This window comes from Micromys minutus (genome assembly GCF_963924665.1).
Source record: "Micromys minutus genome assembly, chromosome: 1".
Taxonomy (NCBI): Eukaryota; Metazoa; Chordata; class Mammalia; order Rodentia; family Muridae; genus Micromys; species Micromys minutus.
Window position 1 is genome coordinate 16,218,886 of NC_137969.1, and position 20,804 is coordinate 16,239,689.

Consider the following 20,804-nt stretch of genomic DNA (forward strand, 5'->3'; position numbering starts at 1 on the left):
GAATTTACTTCAGGTTATTCATTGCTTGCTGTTGTTAATCCAATGTTTAAACTACCCTTTACATTCCTCTATGTGAACACGCAGCTTGTCCTTGTGACTGTGTACAGCTTGAACTCATGAGAACTTTGCTTACATGACTCCTCTTAACCTTCAATATAAACTGTCTGAGGCTCTGAATAAAGTCTACTGAGTGCAAGAGACTTTAGTCACCCTCATTTACCCGCTCTATTCTCCCAAGTACTCCCAAGTGGTGACACTTAGTGACATTTTTTTCTTCTTTTTTTTTCAATTCTAATACCCAGTTAGTCTAACCATGATATAAGCTGGCAAAGAACAATTCAATGTATTTCTCCTGGATGCATCCAGAGCATAAAACATTCACCTGTTTTTCTGTTTCTTCACTCATAAAACAGGAGAGCAGTCTTGGGAAGACTACTGAGGGAGACAACATCTCCCTAATGGTTTACACTGTACCACAGTCAGCTCCATAGCCTGATACAGACTAACTTAGGAGTAACACAATGTAACTTTCAAAACTAGTTAGCCATTCTCTGGAGAAATAAATGGCTTACTGACTAAGAGCATACCCTCAATTTCCAGAGGGCCTGAGCTCACATTCCGGCACCCACACTAGATGGCTCACAATTACCTGTTAACTACAGTACCAGGGGATCTACCACCCTCCCCAGCCTCTAAACATCTGCACTCACTTTCACATATAGATACGTAATTAAAAATAAAACTCAGGAAAATGGTTGTCCATTCCTGGTTACAGGCAAGACCAGTTAACTGGGTAGGAGAACATGAAGATCTGGAAAACTCAACAGGGCTTATTTCACCTAAAGCCTGACAAGTTGAAGAAAACAAAAACACAAAAGGCAAACCATCTCTACAGAGGATGGGAGTGCATCCGAGAACCAGCAGACTCTGTACTGAACAGAAACGGAAAATGAAAGACATCTGCATCTTTCGAAGTGAAAATCCGGGACTGAGCTAAGCTAGATGATTCAAGGTGAAGTGCAAACCTGAAGAGAAAATCAGCATCTGTGCTCAAACAAAAGCTCAGTGCTGCCGTGGGATAAAACCACCCCAAAGAAACGCCTGCTGCCAGCACCGCAGGACACAGATCCCAACCTCCCAGCTCAGAGAGAGGACGAAGTCCTGTCTTAGTAACTTAAAAGATAACACTTCCCAGCAGGAAGAGTCGGCCTCTTCAGGCATTCTGCAGCCAGTCTCTTCTCACAAGAGGAACTCTGGGGCTGGAGCGACGGCTCAGCAGTTAAGAGCACACATCGCTGTGCACAGGACACCTTTTGGAGCATTTGTACATTAGGAACACCCCTGTAGAGCACTTGCGTCTACTCCAGTGCCAAGACCGAGTATGTCCCTCTATCAGTGGCCAAGAATCAGATATGGCTGATTCTAGCTCAGGGGGTCTCTTAAATGATGACCCTTCACAGAACTGAATCACAGCGAACAATTATCAGAAGGAAACATTGTAATTTATTTACTGCATTGGATCTGGATTTTGAAAGTTATATGAACACTTAAATAATCTACCTTAAGAATCAAATATTGGAAAATGCAACAAAGTCATTATATTTTCCTTTGTATATTTTGTTGGTGGTGGTAGGTTTCCTTTTGTTTTGTTTTTGCTTTTCCAAGACAGGGTTCCTCTGTGTAGCCATGGCTGTCCTGGAACTCACTCCGTAGCCCATCTGATCTCAAGCTCAGAGGTCCAGCTGCCTCTGCCTCCCAATGCTGGGGTCAAAGTTGTGCACCACCACACCTGGCTCCCTTTGTACATTTCTATGGACTCAGACTTTCCCTGTCTTGTAAAAACAGTAAATATGGCTTGAAAGGACTATTACAAGATGTTTTAGTAGTTTAAAGGACCTATTTTCATGATTCAAGCATACTAAAATATTCCAAAAATTAAGATTAAAAAAAGAACACCATTCATTTTTGTCTTTAAAAGATTTTCATTCATTCAAAAATACTTTGAAGGCCAAATATCCAATTCAAACAGATGAATTTCTGAGTGTTGGAACTAAGAACTGTCTTTACTGAAGCGAAGTAAGAACTCAATCAGAGTCCTTGTGGGCCTCCCACTCATTCCCTTCCGCAGGTAGGGAATCTCGTCTTTGTTGGTCATCACGCCGGCTATGTCTAAATGTGCCCACTTCGTGTGAGTCACAAACTCTCGAAGGAACGCCGCCGCTGTACACGCACCTGCAGATCTGAAGAGAAAGGCAACACAGGATCACTTTCCTCATGTCAGAGTGCACTAACAAGCCACTAAGAAGCTACACTCAGCCAGGGGGACAGCAGGGACTGTATGCTTGCTCAAGCCTCACAGCCTGAGCTCTGTCTCTGGATCACACATGTGCACATATATGCAGAGCATACAGCCCACAAAGTTGTCCTCTAACTTCTTTATACATGCCACAGGACCATGGCACAGCCATCGCTTCACATATAATAAATTACTTTTAAAATAGTATTACATTTGTGCTAGCTAGATCCTACCTACTTTGAAAAAGGGAAAAGTTAACCTCATGTAATCTATTAAGAAATTAACCCAGAAACCACTTCTAGAATATTTATTTTTAGATATGGCTTTATGGGACAAATGACAAATTCTAGATACTTTTTCTGTGTGATAGACGCCTGTAGTTACCATCATTTTTTTTTTGTTTTGTTTTCTTAAAATAACCTTTAGTTCTGAAAATTGTAACATTAAGAGAACCTACTAGAGAAAAACTTAACATCAGTAAGCTTAGACATACTACACTGACAGGAAGTTGGTCAGCTTTAAGCCTTCTGTAAGAAGTATGAAGGCGAGTTTGGCAACCAAGAATGACTGGAAAGGGAAACTTAGGTTTCACCTACCTGTATTTTCCAAGATTGTTCACATCAGCAAGCTGGCAATCTATGACCTGTCTTGTATAATGCTCAAAGAGAGGCATCCTCCAGACTCGGTCCCCAGTTTCTACGCTGGCCTGAAGAAAAGTGTGAGAGCATGAGATTGCTTTCTGAGAAGCTTTTTAGTCTGATGCACGAAGAGACCCATTCTAGCCTGTTACTACAAAGCAAGGGTGTGAAAGAGGTGTCGAAGATTGCTTTAGGACACAAAAGATTTATTATAGAACTAAGAAATAGGAATATTGCCAAGTAATTCTACACATCTGTAGGACATTTAGTCAATTCACAGTTGGAACCTTTAGTCTCTGAGAGTGTAACTAGGGCGGGAGACTCAGAAGGGTCTAGTCACCCTGGTCTGCATGAGACGTGAATGCTAGACCTTCATTGCTGAACACCAAGTCCTGAAACAATATGACATCATCCATGCACTGTTTAACTCCCCGTTTGCTGATACAGAGCACTGCCAAGCTTCAGTGAGAATAACTATGCCATCTAAGGTACAGGCTCAAACCAGATAAGCAGGCTGGTATACACATTTCACAGGAAGTAAAAAAAAAGCTTCAGAGTAAAAGGCCAAAAAGCAGTGACAGGCAGAGCCTGTTGTTTTTAGGAAATAAGTATTTCAAATGCATTAGCTACTTCTGGAAAAACCAGGCTGAGGTTGCTGCTTGTTGACTTAAATTATGCCTATCAACACATCATTTTAGCTAGGAAAGTAAATAACTCAAAAACCCCAAATATTGTGTGTACCATGATGATAGAGGGATGCTGGGTAACATGGAGACAGCTGGTCTATTACAGAGGCTGAGCGTGAGAAAGAGACGTGGGGGAAGCCCTGTCCAGTGAGAACTAAGTCTAGGACATTACATAAACCTCATAAATGTATTCGTGGATCGTGTGCCTGTTCCCAGGGTAAGCTGCCTTAACTGCTTGTGAAAGGACACACAAGCTTTATCACGCATGAGGACTCTGAACATGTATCAGGCCAAGGACTAACCACCGCTCTAAGAGGAGAACAAAGCAAACAGCTAGCAAAGCAGCTGAAGCAGGGCCGCCACACAAGTGAGGCAGAAGAGAGAGGATGGCAGAAGGGCAAGGACTAGGGTCACCAAGAAATCACTGTCACCTGCTGGCCAGAAACAGGCTAGGTTAGGCTAACGGTGGCATTGGCAGACAAAGCCAATGAGTGCAGTGTACGGTGTAACGGGGGCAGGGCCAAGGACGGAGCAGAAAAGGGACTCCTGGCTGACCCACCCAAGAGCTCGTCTACACAGCTCAAGCCCCACACATTCGGAAGAGGGGCATTCTTTCACAACGTTGGCCTTCTGCCCTTTGCACCTGAGACTCTCAATCTTGGCCATGTCATTTGTCAGTTATTTTAGCATCATTCTGTGGCTAGAAGGATAGGGAAATGGTGTCACACCCATAATTTAGACATACAGACCTACTTTCAAGGCACCCCAACAGGTAGAAAGCACTGTAACGCAGGTCTTGAATGAGCGTATTATTCAAGGGCCCCAACAATTATCACAACTGTAACATCACCATAACTCACGGGTCTATGTCTTAGGCCTACCTCAAACAGTTTGTTCCACAGCCAGGACGAATTGGTAAAGACCCCAGTGGCACCCGATCCCAGGGCTATGTCCATGGCGCCTGTAAGACACGGTCCCTGAGGTCAGTGCCAGCATCTCCTGCTGCTCAGATCACAGCTGTGGCCCCAAAGTCTAGTAATGGTCCTTCACCAGAAAATGTATGTTTAATCAAGTCACTTCTATAGCTAGTTATGTCTCTCAAGCTAGAATTAAATTTGAGAAAGAAAATTATCATCAACAAGCCCATTCCAAGGAAATTGCCATTTCTTTTCTTCCTTTTTTGATAGTTCTTTCTAGCATTCTAAACAGTTAAGAATCTGGCCCTACCATATGTCCTGTCTTAAGCTACTGGCACAGACCTGGTACACAGCAGGAGTTAAATACATGCTCACTGCCATTCATTTGCCATTCACTATACACCAGATACTATAGCAATAGTAAACACAGGAGGCCTGTGCATCATCTATGTGGGACATGTGTGTCACATTTTATCCAATCAACTTAATGCCTTATTTTCCAAGTTGGTAGGTTTTGATATAATATTCATTTCTCCACAAAGGTTTTCTACTAAGGTTATAAATATTTTCATCAGTTTTAAAATTTCTCATAAGAAGGATAAAAACCATAAACAATAACTGACATTTTCACTTAAAAGAACAGAAAATGATAGGCGTAGATGGAATACCTTGATTTAAGAGGATTTTGTAGCACACATTTCAAATTACTATTCTCACAGTTCCAGAATCAATACAGAAGCACGCTTATTGTCACGGGTCAGAGTAACTGGCCAGTGTGATCTCAGTGGCTCTGGGTCACCCTTCTCTCCATCACTGCCCTAACCTAGCCACGGATGCCTCTCCAAGGTTTAAGTTTTTAGGAAGTAAATACAGAGACCAAAAGCCACAGAAATAATATAATGCCTAATTAAACACATTTATAAAGCTGCTAAAGCGGAACTGCACCTTTGTATGCCAGTTTTAAAAATTAGTTAAAAAGGCAAATTTAAAAATAGATAAGTAAAAAGGAATTCTTAGTGAACCACTGCGCACTGTTATCACACGCACAGGGAACTCGAATGACATCTGCTCCGGTAAAGGCTTCCTTGACTCGGGGAAGATCAAAACCAAAAGACACAAATGATCTGCATTTTATCTTAAAAGAACAGATGAATTCCTAGGGAGAGATCTCGGGACGGAAGACTGAGTTTGGAGACCACCCATCTCAGCCCTCAGGAATCTCTGCAGGCTCTACAGAGCCAGGTCAAGGCCTTCAGGGAACACTGGCACCACACAGGCTCCACGAAGCTCATCCAACCCTTACAACTGTGAAACAAGCAGAGCAGGCCTCGGGTACTGACATGGGAGAGTGAGAGGGTGATGGCCAAGCTGGCCCCGAAGCAAGGGCTTTCCTCGCATGCCTATCACAGGGCTATGCGTCCATTAAACAAAGATCTTGCTACCCCCAGAATGTCTTTATTTCTTTACAGTATGAACTATAAGTTTAAAAATTTGACTGGATATCAGATATGATTAGTATATTAAAAAGGCCACTGATTTTGAAATGTATTGATCTTTTCAGATTTGTAATAGATGACAGTCATAACAAAAAATGCCTTCTCCTTCCTCCCTCCCTCCCTCCTTCTGTCTCTCTTTTGAATTTGAATCAGGATTAAGTTGATTTGACCCAACTATTAAAAGTTACCTTGGAGAACAGAAAGATGGCTCAGTGCTTGACACCCAAGTCTCACAACCTAGCTGTGACCCCAAACACCCACATGGTGGAGGGAAATGAAGTCATACAAGTTATCCTCTGACCTCCACACAATGCACTGTGGTATACATAAAGTTACTGTGGATGCTTTAGAACCACAGAACTGATATCGAGAACATTTGTATAGCTGCAGGGGCAGCTCCTTTAGTGAAGGATCCTCGAATGTGAGAAAAGTAAATCAAATTTCAGCGAAATAACATCTTGAGGACAGTGTGTGCACTGCACCCAAGTAAGGTTTCAGACAAGACAGGGAAATGGTGGTTTGACCTGTTAAGGTGGCAGCATTGATGATGACCTTGGGGTTGAAGGTGTGTGCGTAGCAGAGAGCATCGGCCAGGATGAGCCTGCCCTCGGCATCCGTGTTGTCAACCTGCAGAGACAAACACACAAGGGCTCAGACAGCCAGACACAACAGCATCGGATCACAAAGTGGGAGGGGCCAGTGTGCTGTGAGGTACTAAAAGGACACACATTTTAGCAGGAACGTATCTGACCTGGAGGGTAACTTTGTAGGTCCCTGCCCTGGCTGATGACACCCACACTGAAACACAGCAGGGAAATGTCTGGGCCATCGTAATGGCAAATAAGAATGAATGCGGGGAAGGGACAGTGGAAGAGTAACAGGGCTGAGGGGGCAGAATACCTGTGTCCCCAACTCCCTCTCTTACCAAATCAAGACCTTAAGGAACTTAAAATTAAATGACACTCTGAACCCCTTTTTGGTAACCCTTTCTAATCTTGTTCCCTTCCTTTAGCAAAAGAGACAGGGTCCTGAGCAGTGTGCACACGTACATTTCTGCTGCACAGACACAGGGTCCTGAGCAGTGTGCACACGTACATTTCTGCTGCACAGATGCCAGAGCACAGAGCCCAAGTGCAGCTTTTCTAATGGAGCATCTAACGGAGAAAAAGAAGTTCATCATGACACGGGCACTCTAGGAACCCATGCTTCCCTGGTGTGGCGTGCTCTGTGGGATGTGTGTAGAATGTGTAGCAGAGTTAGTGGGAGATAAGATACAATAGAGAAGAAAAATACTCCATGGCCAAGATGGGGTTCTGAGAAATGCCACATGGGTCTGTTCTGGTACCCCACACAAACCTGGATAGTCTTCCCATTTCTGGCTCTGACGACATCCCCTGGCTTGTTGGCTTTGCCGCTAGGCATATTTTCACAGAGAGGGGCCAAACCTGTTGGAAAGGCGTAGTACAGAACGTGAGACATGCTGGGACGGAGGCTGCCAGAGAGCCACTGAAAGCATGAAGACACAGGCTTCACTTTCACAGGTGACAAAACCTGGTGTCACCAATGGCAAGGCTGAGACTGCGTCAGGCGGAGCACATGCAGCATGTTCTGACTCTAACCCAGAAGAAATAAGTGCAAGCCATGGAGAACCTCACGACGCCTAGACCCTTCAAGCCGCCAGTGTCATGAAGAGAGGGAGGACTGGGGCTCTCAGCAAGAAAAGTAAGGGAATATAACAGCCAAATGCAATGTGCTATCTTTGCTGGAGATCGAGATTTTAAAACTCATTATGGGGGTAGAGAGACAACTCAGGGTGACGAGTGACACTGCTTTTAGAGGACCTGAATTTGGCTCCCAGCAACCAGCCTGTGACTCCAGCTCTGGTGGCTCCAATGCCTTCTCTGGTCTCCACGGGCACCTGAACTCACATGTACATGAAACCACACGCTGACATACATAACTTAAAAAACAGCCTTAAAAAACACCAAGTATATACAAAATGGGCTTTCTTAATCGGCACATTTTTGCTAAGTTATATTGAATCTTTTGAAATGTAATTGTATTATCGTTACATAGACTATCATTTTCTTAGGAGATATGTTAAAAGTACTCACATGTTGAAATGTCAGCATATTGATTTCCAGTAACACAATTTTTTTTAAAAAAAAATTGGTTTTTTGAAGGATTGATCACCGAACAAAGACTATGAAGCTGGAATGGCTTGGTAAGGGCGAACTAGACAGGTTTAAAGTACCATCCATTTTCCTACACAATGCATAAAACCCAGCTCCCTCGTCCTCTGAACTCCTACTTGAATTTAGTATTAGGATTTGAATATAGTATTAGCAATGCTATAAACTTCCAGCACTGCTTCTGGAAGTTTGCATCTGTGATACCAGCAGACCCTTGCACTAACTGCGTATTTGGAGCAGGCACCAAAAAGAGTTTTTGGCTCTACCATACGGCTAGATCTGGAAGCACTACGAGACACAACCCTCCCCCTCCTTACCTACGATATTAATGGGCAAATTGAGCTTTGCAGCAGACACAATGGCCGAGCATACTGTTGCTGCTCCTCCCATATCGGCCCTCATGAGGTCCATATTTGCAGAAGCCTTGATGGAGATGCCTCCACTGTATAAAAAAGGAAGACCACGTGCAACATTAATAATAGCAATGTGGAGAGCCCAAATCACTCTCTTAACGACAGAGACATGTCCAGTGAGACAGGGAAGGACAAAGGTGCCCGCTGTCAAGCCTGATGACCTGTGTTTGAGTCTCCCAACCCACATGGTGGGAAGAGAACACTGACTGCTGACTTCCATGTGGCTGCTGTGGCTCTTGGTTCTCCACATGCATAAACACCACACATAATAAGTACATGAAAACGTAAAACACAACATTATCCGTGTGGTGGTGTACGCCTGTAATCCCAGAATTCTGGAGGCTGAGGCAGGATTTCAACTTGGAGGCCAGATCGGGTAACAGCAAGACTGTCTCAAAACAAAACAAACCCAAATCCCATACAAACTCGGAGTTCACTACCGCACAAAAGCACCACATACCTGCCAAAGAAAGCCAGGTTTCTAAACTTGCAATTAGAATTCCTTCAGTTCTATAGACTTTATACATACAGAAAATAATTCCAGGAATATGGATAAGTGAATGAAACTTGACCAGGTGCCATAAAAAACATCACCATATACTAACAAGCCACCATCTCTGCTTTCTATCATTAACCCCAACACCCACAGACTATCTCATCAGCAATGGATCAATAAATAAATAAATCTTTGAATGAACTAACCCATGAAACTTGAAGGTCATGAAATCCGACAAGCTCACGGAACTCTGGTGCTTTCCTCTCAGGCACACAAGACAGAAAAGGTACTAGTCCTTCTGACACCTGCTGGTGGCAGATGGCTACTGAGTGAGAACAGGCACACGGAGGGCACATCTGAGAGAAGTGCATGTATGTTTGTGTAATGAACTCCTGCACGCGTGTGGGGGTGACAAGCACTTTACAGGCTGAGCTATCTCCTAACCCACTTACTCCACTTGGTACCATGACGTTGAACAAAGAACTTGTCACAGGGCTAAGACCAGGAGCACAGTGTGTAAAGTTCCTAATTGTTTCAGGCATATACAAGCACTGCATTTCAACACTGACGGCACAATACATTTACTATAACGTATAAGACCCGATCAAGCCCCATGCTTATGAATCACACTATACACACTACACACACACACACACACACACACACACACACACACGAATATGTATACTACACACACACACACACACACACACACACGACACACACACACACACATGAATATGTATACTACACACACACACACACACACACACACACACACACACGAATATGTATACTACACACACACACACACACACATACTAAAATAGAAAGCACAACCCCCACAAGAAGTACCTGTCAAAGGTAATGCCTTTTCCCACAAACACCAGGGGTGCTTCCGTTGCATTAGGGCTGCCTGTGTAGTGGATTTCCAAGAAGACCGGTGGTTCTTCAGACCCCTTGGCTACACTTAGGAATGAACCCATTTCTTGTTCCTCTATCCAAGACTTGGGTCTACAGGGCAGAAAGAGGAAAAAAGGAGAGAACTGTTACCTTTCTTCCAAACAACTTAAAAAAAAGTCAACAGTATGCTAAAAACTGCACAACATACAGGTTATTCAAATAGGTAGGGCATGTCCTTAGTATGCAGAAGGCATGAGCTCTATCCCCAGCATCAGGCTACAAACACGGGCTGAAGGCACCAGTGATTACAGCCTATGATTTGCTTCTGTCTACTCGCAGGTGGAAGACTGCCATCAGCCACTCCTCTACCAAGGATTAGACAACTACTCAGAGAACGTAAACTGGGAGCTAACAGAGCCCGAGTAATACATAGTGTTCAATACTCAGGTGTTTCTGGTTTCAGTTTGAAGACGAAATTAGCAAAGCTCTTAGTCCACAATGGGGAATTTAAAGTCAAGGTGTTCAGCTTCATTTCTCTATTACAAATAAGGGCACACACACAAAATTAACGAAAACAACAGGGATAAAACAGCCTGTTTCTCTGCTTGTCTTTTCAACATCAGTGCACCATTTCCCACAGTTCCAAGTGCAATTTGAGATGTCTCTGAATGGGAAAACTATTTAGTTCTCATTATAAACACAGACTCAGTGGAGGTAACATGAACCCCCACCTTATGCAAGTGAAGACACACACCACATTCTGTACTGATTTCTAGGCACAATAACAAAGCCAGAGAAGACCAGCACTAACCAGATCCACGGACTACTGCTGTGCTTGCCTGCCCATTAGTCAGACTATTACACTAAAATCATCCCCTTATATCAAAGGGAAACCAGACACATAAATCACATTAAAAAAAAGACAAGCTTGTAACGTGTATACATTTCTAAATCCAAGCTTAGTACTTGGTATTTTACTGCTGACTTGTCCTTTTGGAAGAGCTGTATTTCTTTGAAGCAGAATGGGGTGTGGTCACCTATGCCAGAGCATGAGTCACAGGCTGCGTGGGCATCATGCTGGTCTCTGAACTCTTCTCTTTGCTCGCCCATAGCCTTGTGGTTTCCCAAGACTCTACTTGCACACCTTACCAAAAGCCCCCTGGTCTGTTAACATTTAGAGTGACATTTAGGACTCTGCTAGTATCCATTTTCACTCATCGCCCTCCCCTGCTTCTGCAGCAGCCTCCCAGACCCATCCCTGTGCCTGCAGACCTCCTGCTTTCCACGACACTACAGGTGGACATAGGCAGAGCACTGGCATCTCTTCTGACACATCCATAGAGCCTATGCACCGACAGCCTCATAGAAACTACTCAGGCTGTCTGGGCAAGCTCAGTCATGTGTTTCCTACAGAACAAACACAAACCATGAAGTCTGTTAAGTGCCGCCAACAACTTTGAAAGTGTTTATTCATTTATTTTAATCAGAACCCCCAAGCTCAAACTTGGGTGCGTAATGGGTTGAAGACAGTTTTGAAAGGGAAATGGAAACTGGAGGAACTGGCTGTAAGTACCATTGACAAGCACTGGGGAGGCCTGGCAAGGCAACCATGCAGGGTAGCCAAGGTCATGAGGCAAGTGGGTTCTCACCCTGTGCCCACTCAGTATGCCGTACTCTTCACTGCATAAGCAGAAACGTATGAGGGACAACACATAAAAACACGTAAGCTGTTAACCAGGGGCTGGAGAGATGACTCAGCTTAAGAGTACTGGCTGCCTTAATATGAGGAGGTACCTAGACTTACTGAAACTTGTTATATCATACTTGATTGGTACCCATGGGAGGCCTCTCCTTTTTTGAAGAGAAACAGACAAGAGGTGGGGAACCATGCCACCAGAGGAACAGGCATCAGACTCATGAAATGAAGCATGTTCAAACCGTGGAAATATCAGTATTTAAGACTGCAAGAGAATAGCTAACTCCTTCCCTGTTCCCGTGCCTGCTCTGAGGCAGGAAACCATGACCTCAACTAGATAATGAGCAGTCAATCTTCTACCCAGCACCTGGAATGCCTCTCCATGGTAATGAGGCATCTCAGCAGCCTTAGCCTTCAGCCAATGACCTTCCCTCTCTGGATAGCCTCATACTCTTACCTCCCAAAAACTACACAGGCCTTGGTTCACCCCGAATAAAGTATATGCATTCAAAAGAGTACTGGCTGCTCTTCCAAAGGATTTAAGTTAATTCCTAGATCCCATAACTGTTTTAACTCCAGTTTCTTGGGATCCAACACCATCTTCTGGTCTTCTTGGGTTCAAAGCACTCACACACCACATAGACCCACACATTTAAAACAAAAACAATTTTTAAAAATAAGTTAACCAGTTATCCTTTCACCTAGGAATTCAACTCCCAAATCTTTACTCAAAAGAAATGAACATGAAAGTTATGTCTCTATTTTAATCCACAAAATGAATTTAAAAAAATCACACAAAACAGTACAAAGTCATGAAACTCTCTTGAAGGAGAGGAAAACAAACCTCAAATGCCTCTGTAACTCTACCTGACTTTGTATACAGCTGCTAATGGGCAATTTACTCCTCTGAACACAGTGCAATTTTAGGATCTTGACTTGTGTTGGTCAGGGCTTCTATTGATGAGATAAAACACCACAGCCATAAAACAACTTGGGGAGGGAAGTTTATTTCAGCTTACACTTTTAGGAAGCAGTCATTACTAAGGAAAGTCGGGTCAGGAACTCAAACAGGAACCTGGAGGTAGGCACAGAGGTCATGGAAGAGGGCTGCTTACTGCTTAATCCCTATGGCTTGCTCAGCCTGCTTTCCTATAGCATCCAGGACCACCAGTTAGAGGTGTCACTGCCCACAGTGAGAGCGACCTCCCACGTCAGTTGTCAATCAAGGAAATATACCCCATGCTTGCCCACAGGCTAATCTGGTGGGGGGAGCTTTCTCAACCGACATTCCTTCTTCCAATGTGACCTTAGTTGTGTCAAATTGATACAAAGCCAAAGGGCACACACAGTTCTTTTGACTGTACATCATCCCATGAGTCCATGACACAATCATAAATTACCTGATGTGGACCTGTGTTTTACTACTGGCACTTTTGAGATTTTTTTCAATAATTTCAGCAAATCTGGTTGGTGTCATCTCATTGGCTGGAGACTCCATCAGCTGGCGGGCCAGGTTCTGCCCAGAAGCAAAGAGGACCCCTTTCTCCCAGGCCTCGAGATCACCACTGTGAAAGAAAAGAGTTACTCTCAAACAACCTCAAGAACATCGACCTTTCTGCTGCTGAGTGAGTCACTCATCTTAAAAAAAAAAATCAAGACCACAAGCAAAAACTGATTGCCAAAGACCTAGATCCATCCTGTAAGAAAACAGGCCTGCCCGCCCAACCAAAGAAAAAAGATAAATCTGGCTAAGCAGTCACTTTCAGAATCTCATTTTGCCAGGCTGTGGTGGCACACGTCTTTGATTCCAGCACTTGGGAGGGAGAGGCAGGCAGATCTCTAAGCTTGAGACCAGTCTGGTTTACAGAGCAAGTTACAGGATAGCCAGGGCTACACAGAGAAACCTTGTCTTGAAAAAAACAACAGGAGAGATTCTCCCCAAGGGGTGGGGGGGAGAGGGAGAGAGGGAGAGAGAGTAAGAGAGAGAGAGAGTGTGTGTATGTGTTCTATAGGTATTTGAAGCTGTAAATTTACCTGCAAAGGTTATGTAGGGATTCCTACCCACAGTCCAGTTCACTACAGAGATGTCCACCCCAAGTACTAAGCCAGCAAGCAGCAAATACTCAGATGGGGCGTTGTAGGTTCTACCACCTTACTGTGCCTGATCAAGGCTCTAAATCCCAACCCACTGGACAGCAAGATTAGCTTTAGAAGAAAACACACGAAGGTGCATGTTACATGATCCCAGCTCCCTAACAGCAGATAATATAGGCAACCGGGAGACAAAGTAGTAGCTGGCATCTCCGAGCATTCACCATGTGCCACCAACTTGACACACTTTGTCTCTGGATTATTATGCCAACTATGATATCAACCAGGAATGCCTGTACTTGCTGTACCGCAGAGGCCAAGGCAGCAAGATCGTGAGTTACAGACTACTGTAAGGCTCTATCATGAGACTCTTTCTTAAAACTCAAAACTATGCACCAGGATTATCTCTCCTATAGAAAAAAAAGAAGGAAGGCTGGAGAGACGGTTCAGTGGTTAGAGCACTGACTGCTTTTCCAGAGGTCCTGAGTTCAAATCCCAGCAACCACATGGTGGCTCACAATCATCTGTAATCCCATGTCCTGTTCTGTTTGAAGATAGCTACAGTATACTCATGAAAATAAAACAAATGAAGAATAATAATAAATAAAATAAATTAAAAAGAAAATAAATAAAAAAGAAATACAGATTTGTGTCACTTAACTGAGGTTTCCCCGAGTAAGTGATGGGGACAGGATTCAAATGTGGTTTCTACAGAAACTTCATTCCCAACCACTCTAACAGATACTAACGACTATTCTACGCCAAGAGCAATGGCTGCCATCACAGCTCCTGGAACTGGAGGTCTCTTATTGTCTGTCCCTGACAGCCCAGACCAGTCCTGCAAGACTGGAACTGAGGTAATAGGTGGTCAGTTATCTTCTGAAAGCATCTCCCGCCATGGACCACCAAGGCAAAGATGGGATGCTCTCATCCACACAGATCTAACGTCTAGCATGTCAGCAGGTATGAGTTCAACGGGAAGTATTTGGATTAAAGCTCATTAGGATATTCTGTCAAGTCATCCCTCCTTCTGGGAAAAGCCAACGTTGTGAATGCTTCTTAGTAACAAGTACAGAAGATTCCCAGGAGCCACAGAGGAATCGCACACAAGCCAGGAACAGAGGTTGTGGACAATTATACTGTAAAGAGGGCTGGGACAGCAAGTGGGATACATAGGAGACACACGGTACTGCTGGACACTGAAAAGCAGGTAGCTCATTTCCAGGACCCTGCCTGCCCGCACGTGCCACCCACACCCTGGCCCCCCTCCATCACCTCCCATGGAGCTTCGCCGACACGGCCACCTTCTTCTTCTGCTTTAGGTCGTCATACTCATAGAGACCGAGCACAGCTCCCTCTGCGGCAGCTTGAGCGTCTCCACAGGGATCCACCTCCACCGAGGGCAGCTCCAGGTCCTGAACCTGCCTGCATCCCGCTTCAGGCAGCAGAAGCAGAAAGCTGAGTCAGCACAAAGCAGAGGAAGTGGGAAGGAAACCGGCAACTGTGGTCTGCTTCTAAACTTTCATTTCCCTTCTATAAAGCGTGGATGGTACGTGCCTCACAAGCCGAGCTGCGTACAGATCCTCACAAGGAGAGAGACCATCAGAGAGGCAGCTACCATTAGGAGTGTTTCAGAAGTGGTAGCATTTCCTGACAAAGCTTCCTAATCAGGAGCTGCCAGATTAAAGGGACCAAGAAATGATGACGTTGAGGTTACATCCAAGCAACTGAGCAAAACCATCATTAACTGCATTTATTAAAATTGTATCAGCAAAAACTCTCAAATAAAAGTTAGGCATAGCTACTTAACTCTGGAAGTACACTTAATAAGCATTTATGATATACCCAGGCCAAGGATTAGTCAAGCAAATTACTGCTGCCTCAGAGTTTCTCCAAGTGCCTTTGTGGCAGATGCCCTATGGGAAAGGCTCTCCCTGCTGCTAAGGAACAAATTGGCTCCATGACATCGACCTCAATTCCCCAACCCACCTAGCAAACCAATTGGGACAGGCCCTTGTATTCTGCTAGCAATGAATAAGGATCCCACACTCTGTTCCTGTTTTCTCTAGTTTGTAAATATAATGATTCTGTGTTATCTAAAAATCAGGCAACACCATGACTGCATCACAAAATGGAAAACCACCTACACCTTACAATTTCCGATAGAAGATATTTCTAAGAAGAAATGGAGGCAAACCTCCCAACAGAAACCAGAAAATACTAAAAATAAAAATGTCGCAAGCTAGCCTCTGTGTCTAGCTAGGTAAGGTCAAACATATCTATACAGACTGAACAGGCTGAGCTTTTGCATGTGAGCAGGGTAAGGCTGGCGGCAGTGGAGAAAAGGAAAAGAACCCTGGAGAAGCTTCAGCTATAAAACATAATGAGCAAGCAAACCTGCAACAGCAGCTCGGATGTTTTCCTTGCCTTCATTCCAGTTTTCCTGGTCATCCACCCCAGCTGATCTCTTGCCGAGGCCGACCACCACCACGCTGGGGAAGTCCTGGTTCACAAACACACCAAGTCAACCACCGTGATTTTTTTTTTAAAACAGCTCCTCCAGAAAGGAATGGCGAGGGAGACAGAGCTGGCAGAGAGCCAGTCTAGGTTTAGCAACGAGGAGCCCCGTGTTAAGTACAACAGCAGTGAGGCACAGTGAGGGTAATCCTCCAATAACTCTGCATGAGATGGTGCTCCCCCTCCACACTGAGGAACACAAGCGAGAGAGAGAGAGAGAGAGAGAGAGAGAGAGAGAGAGAGAGAGAGCGAGAGAGAATGAGAGAGAGAGAGAGAGAAAGAGAGAGAGAGAGAGAGAGAGAGAGAGAGAGAGAGAGAGAGAGAGAGAGAGAGAGAGACAGCATTCACTTTTATGATCATAACGAATGCTTTGCTCAGTGGAGGCACAAAAGTGCTATCACCCTGGCACCCACAGGAACGAGCACATGGGAGGTCTCATGCATTCACCTTCACTTCATACCTGATGCAGACCATAGAAGGTTCGAGTTTTGCCTGCCTTGAGAGGTGGTCCAGATCTAAAGGAAGAGGAAACGGTTGTTTCAAACACTAGTTTTGTGCTGTTCTCTTGGCAAATGGCCTAAGCTTCAGCAGACACTCTTAGTAACTAACTGCTTCTAGTCTATGCTTCACTGACTGTACACAGGCTAGACTTCTCAGATGCAGCACGTTCACCTCAAAAGTACCAAGCCAACATCCAAGTTAGGCGGAACAGGAGAGCCCGGTGTGGTGGCTCACGCCTGTAACACCAGAACTTGGCAAGCTGTGAGGCCTGTCGTGAGTTTGAGGCCAACCTGGACAAAAGAGTGAGTTTTGGCTCAGCCTAGACTACCCAATGTGGCCATGTCTTTCTTCTTCTTCTTCTTTTTTTTTTTCAAAAAAGAAGGCAATGCCATGTATAGGTAAAGTGCCCCTCTGAGCACTGGATGGTGAAGTACTAAACGGTGGAAACCTTTCTACTAAAAGAAACACCATCCCAAACCAAACCAAACCCAAACCCAAAAAACCAGAGTGGTGACCAAAGCCATTGACCTGACAGCGCTGTCTCCAGCACAGATGTTTCCCAGACTGTTTACTGAGATAACAGATGGCAATCTCCAAAAAGAGGTGTTCTACAGTAGCCAGAGACCGGAAGCACAGAGGCTGAGGCTATAGCCCACAGTGACCCTGCATTTGGACTCTTAACAGGTCCGCTTCTAGGTTAATGACTTAGGTCCTTGTGACCACTATGTACTAGTAAAAAACTAGCAACCAAGAGGAGGTACAAGTCCTATAATGCATTTATCAGATTTTATGTAGCTATCAGGTGACACCTGGTCCCTTCTACCACACACCCTGTTACCTGAGGAAAGTTAAAGGGGCTTAATGCTGCTCTCTCTATTTCTGTCAAATGTGGCTAGCAGACCTAAAGTCTTCCTACTTCCTCTAGGACCTTGCCAATCTAGGAGAGTGAGGTCAGACCTCAAGCCCTCTCCAGACAGACTGACTGACTTTCAGGATGCATTCTTGCTAATCAGACAATCCACTCCTACTTTAACATCCTTTAAAAGGCCTTCTAAGTCTAGCCAATAACAGGGCAGGACCTTAGGTTGTTTTCAAATTGTTCAGTTCAAGCACAATTAGAGGCTGGTGCCAGACGGGAAAGTAGGAATTGTGAACTTGAGCCTAGGGAGTGGGCTGAGGAAATCTATTCCTCTCTGGATCCCTGTCAATCCTTCACAATAGGTTTGTGATCTGGCTAGAAACCATATGACTTCCCAGAACTGCAGACCCACCCACACTGAAAACAAGGGCCGGCTTCTTCCAGAGTCTACTTTCATTTCCAAAGAACCTGATGGTCAGGGCTCCACTAAGTTTATCTGACACAAGAAAAATCTCTTTAAGTCTTGGGGCATGTAAGAACCACAACCCCACCCCATTTCATGGCAAATGCATTTAATCCCAACACTCCAGGGAATGAGGCAGGTGGATCTCTATGACTTTGATGACAGCAAGCCTGATCTACACAGTTCCAGGACAGCCAGAACTATACAGTGAGACCCAGTCTCACAATGCACAACAAACCCACAAAAAGGAGCCCCAAATATAGTAACACTTACATGTTCAACATTTCCCTCAGCTTTCCAGACACCAACTTATTAAAATTCTCTCCTGCACTTGTAAACTGTGGCATGTCATCATCTTTTTCTTTGGAATAAATTCCTAAAACAAGGCCCTGGAAAAAAAAAAATCAAGAAAAAATGCAACCAGAGTACATCTCTTCAAGAGCATTGACTGCCCAGATAAAGAAGGAACAAACAATCCCATTAAAACTGTCTTCTCTGAGGGGCCAAGAGCAGAGCAGCAGCCCCCACCAATGTAGCTCGGTTATGTGAGACATCTTGGGCCAACCTGAAAATCACTTGCTTTTGATACACTGCCTCAGGGTTTGGTCCTTTAAAATGTTCTGACTCTGTCCACTCACTGGGTTGGCTGCAAGACTTTCTACAGACATTCAGAAGTGTCCGGTGAATGCTCAGAAAAGCTAAGATTTTGGAGTACTTCAAATTTCAGGTTAGGGATGTCTATATCGTATACAGTAAGTCTACTGGGGTAAGTGTGTGATTTCGAAGGGAGGGCAGAAGCAGAGCCTTCTGCCAAGCACTTAACGGTGTGGCCCTACATCTCTGTCACAAGCTCCAGGCCTCCTACACTTGAAATAAGGATGTAAAACCATGTTCATCATTTGACTTCACAAGGCAACTCATGACTTTTAAAATACTGCTTCCCTTTCGGTCACTTCATGGAGCACTTGTCTCATCTGCCAGATAAGGAAATCTAGACACATGAGCTCCTGCATAGTTAAACTTTGACACATGCCTTCTTTCTGGCCTTGGTCCTTTTCAAACACACCCCGGATACTCAGTGGTCCATCTTTCCTGTTTCCTGAAGAAAACAGGCTTCCTTGGCATGGTAACAGCTAGGTTCTAACTTTTCTAAAATTGTTCGTTTTGGGGTACCATGAGATTAAGCACAGACTGTCCATTGTTACTGGGCTGGGCTGGAAAGGTGTCTGCCTAACTTCCCTGCTATCTCTGCAGGGGACCTAAGTTCAAGCCCCATCTGGGACATTCCTCCCTCACCAGGTCCCGGAAGCACGACGTACTCCCTATGAGCCAACACCCTTCCAGACCCTTCCTTAAACCTGAGTATCCTTCACAATTTCTCAGACCGTGGAGAAGGCGCTCTTCCAATTTCAAGATGACCTCTCCCAATAAAACCCTTTTCCCTAGAAAGACCCTGCTGATGCCCAGAAACCCAATCCAGCAGTTTACTCCCCCAGGGCCTTTCACTTCAGCAGGGGAAAGGTCCAGGTCTGTGACTGACTGCTCTGGAATCTTAGCAGGCTTTGGGACAATCCTGCCGCCGTCCTTTCTAGGGTTTCTGCGAGGACTAAAAAAGACTTGACGAATAGGCGTGTGTAAGTTTCCGGAGCTCAGTTAGATAGGAGTTGGTAAAGACTGCCTAAGTGAAGTTGAGCGGCTCTGCTCAGCCTTCAGAATTCAGCACTGCTCAGTTAGGAAGAAAGGAGGCGCCCTCAACGAACAGCAGCGCCGGCCATCCTCGTCGCAGGCCTGGCACAGGCTGGTGTCCTGCAAACCCAGGGAACTTTCTCTGTTCAGCTCAGTTTTGCAACTTGATGCGTACGTCCGACACAGCGCGGCCTGGACGTGCCCGGTCAGCCTGCTGCCCGTGGCCAGGGCTCGCGCGGCCGCCCGAGAGCTAGCCTCCGCCACTCACCTTCGTCATGTCTGCGGTGGACAGACCCCGATGCCAGAGACCTCTCACTCCCAGGCGGCGGAGCGCGACTCGCGCGGCAGCCGGAAGAGGCAGCAAGTACATCTTCTCGGCTCGGCCCACGGCGCCGCCCTCCAGAGAGAGCACGTGGCGCGTGGGAGGGGGCGCGCCTGGAGGCGGGACCTCCGGGGTCGCCGGACGCGCGCCTGGAGAGCCCGACCAGTGCGGGGCCTAGGGGGCGGGTCCTGGGGGCGGGGCTTTCGCCAACTGGGCGGAGACGCGCAAGTGCACCTTAGGGGAGGGCGGCGGGCCCCTGGGGCGGGGCTTCTGTTCTTTGAGGGACAGGGCCGGCGTCGTGGGGGCGTGGCCTCTGCGGGCTCTGGGGCCTGTGGGCTTGCTCTTCCTGGAAGCTTGAGAAGTTGGTCTATTAAGAGAAGTAGTACCTTTTATTTAACAAGTTTGTGTGAACATGGGAGCCCTTAACAGAAAAATGAGGATCCTGAAAGTGATCAGGTCTAAGTGCTTATATTGAACAAAGTGTAATAGTTATGAAAAAGGAAGCATAGAGGAAAGCAAACAAACAAAAATGTAAGGATTAGTTAAATAAGATTCATTGGTGCAAATTTCTAGCTTCCTTAACTTCTCATCTCGAGTAATAGTATTTGGGGATAGCGGTAGTTTACATGGTG

The 20,804-nt window shown here is 45.3% G+C and overlaps 1 protein-coding gene across 1 annotated transcript; it reads right to left on the minus strand.

The window, feature by feature from the left end:
* Positions 1 to 1,962: 1,962 nt before the first annotated feature.
* LAP3 (leucine aminopeptidase 3) lies at positions 1,963 to 20,248 on the minus strand. The gene is made up of 13 exons (XM_080921054.1): positions 20,119 to 20,248; positions 18,438 to 18,553; positions 16,802 to 16,856; positions 16,222 to 16,327; positions 15,100 to 15,259; positions 13,134 to 13,298; positions 9,990 to 10,148; positions 8,543 to 8,667; positions 7,390 to 7,478; positions 6,558 to 6,660; positions 4,502 to 4,581; positions 2,893 to 3,002; positions 1,963 to 2,240 (listed from the first exon to the last, which is right to left on the minus strand). Exons 1-13 carry the CDS (start codon positions 20,218 to 20,220, stop codon positions 2,051 to 2,053), a joined length of 1,560 nt encoding a protein of 519 aa, XP_080777180.1. The 5' UTR covers positions 20,221 to 20,248; the 3' UTR covers positions 1,963 to 2,050.
* Positions 20,249 to 20,804: the final 556 nt, after the last annotated feature.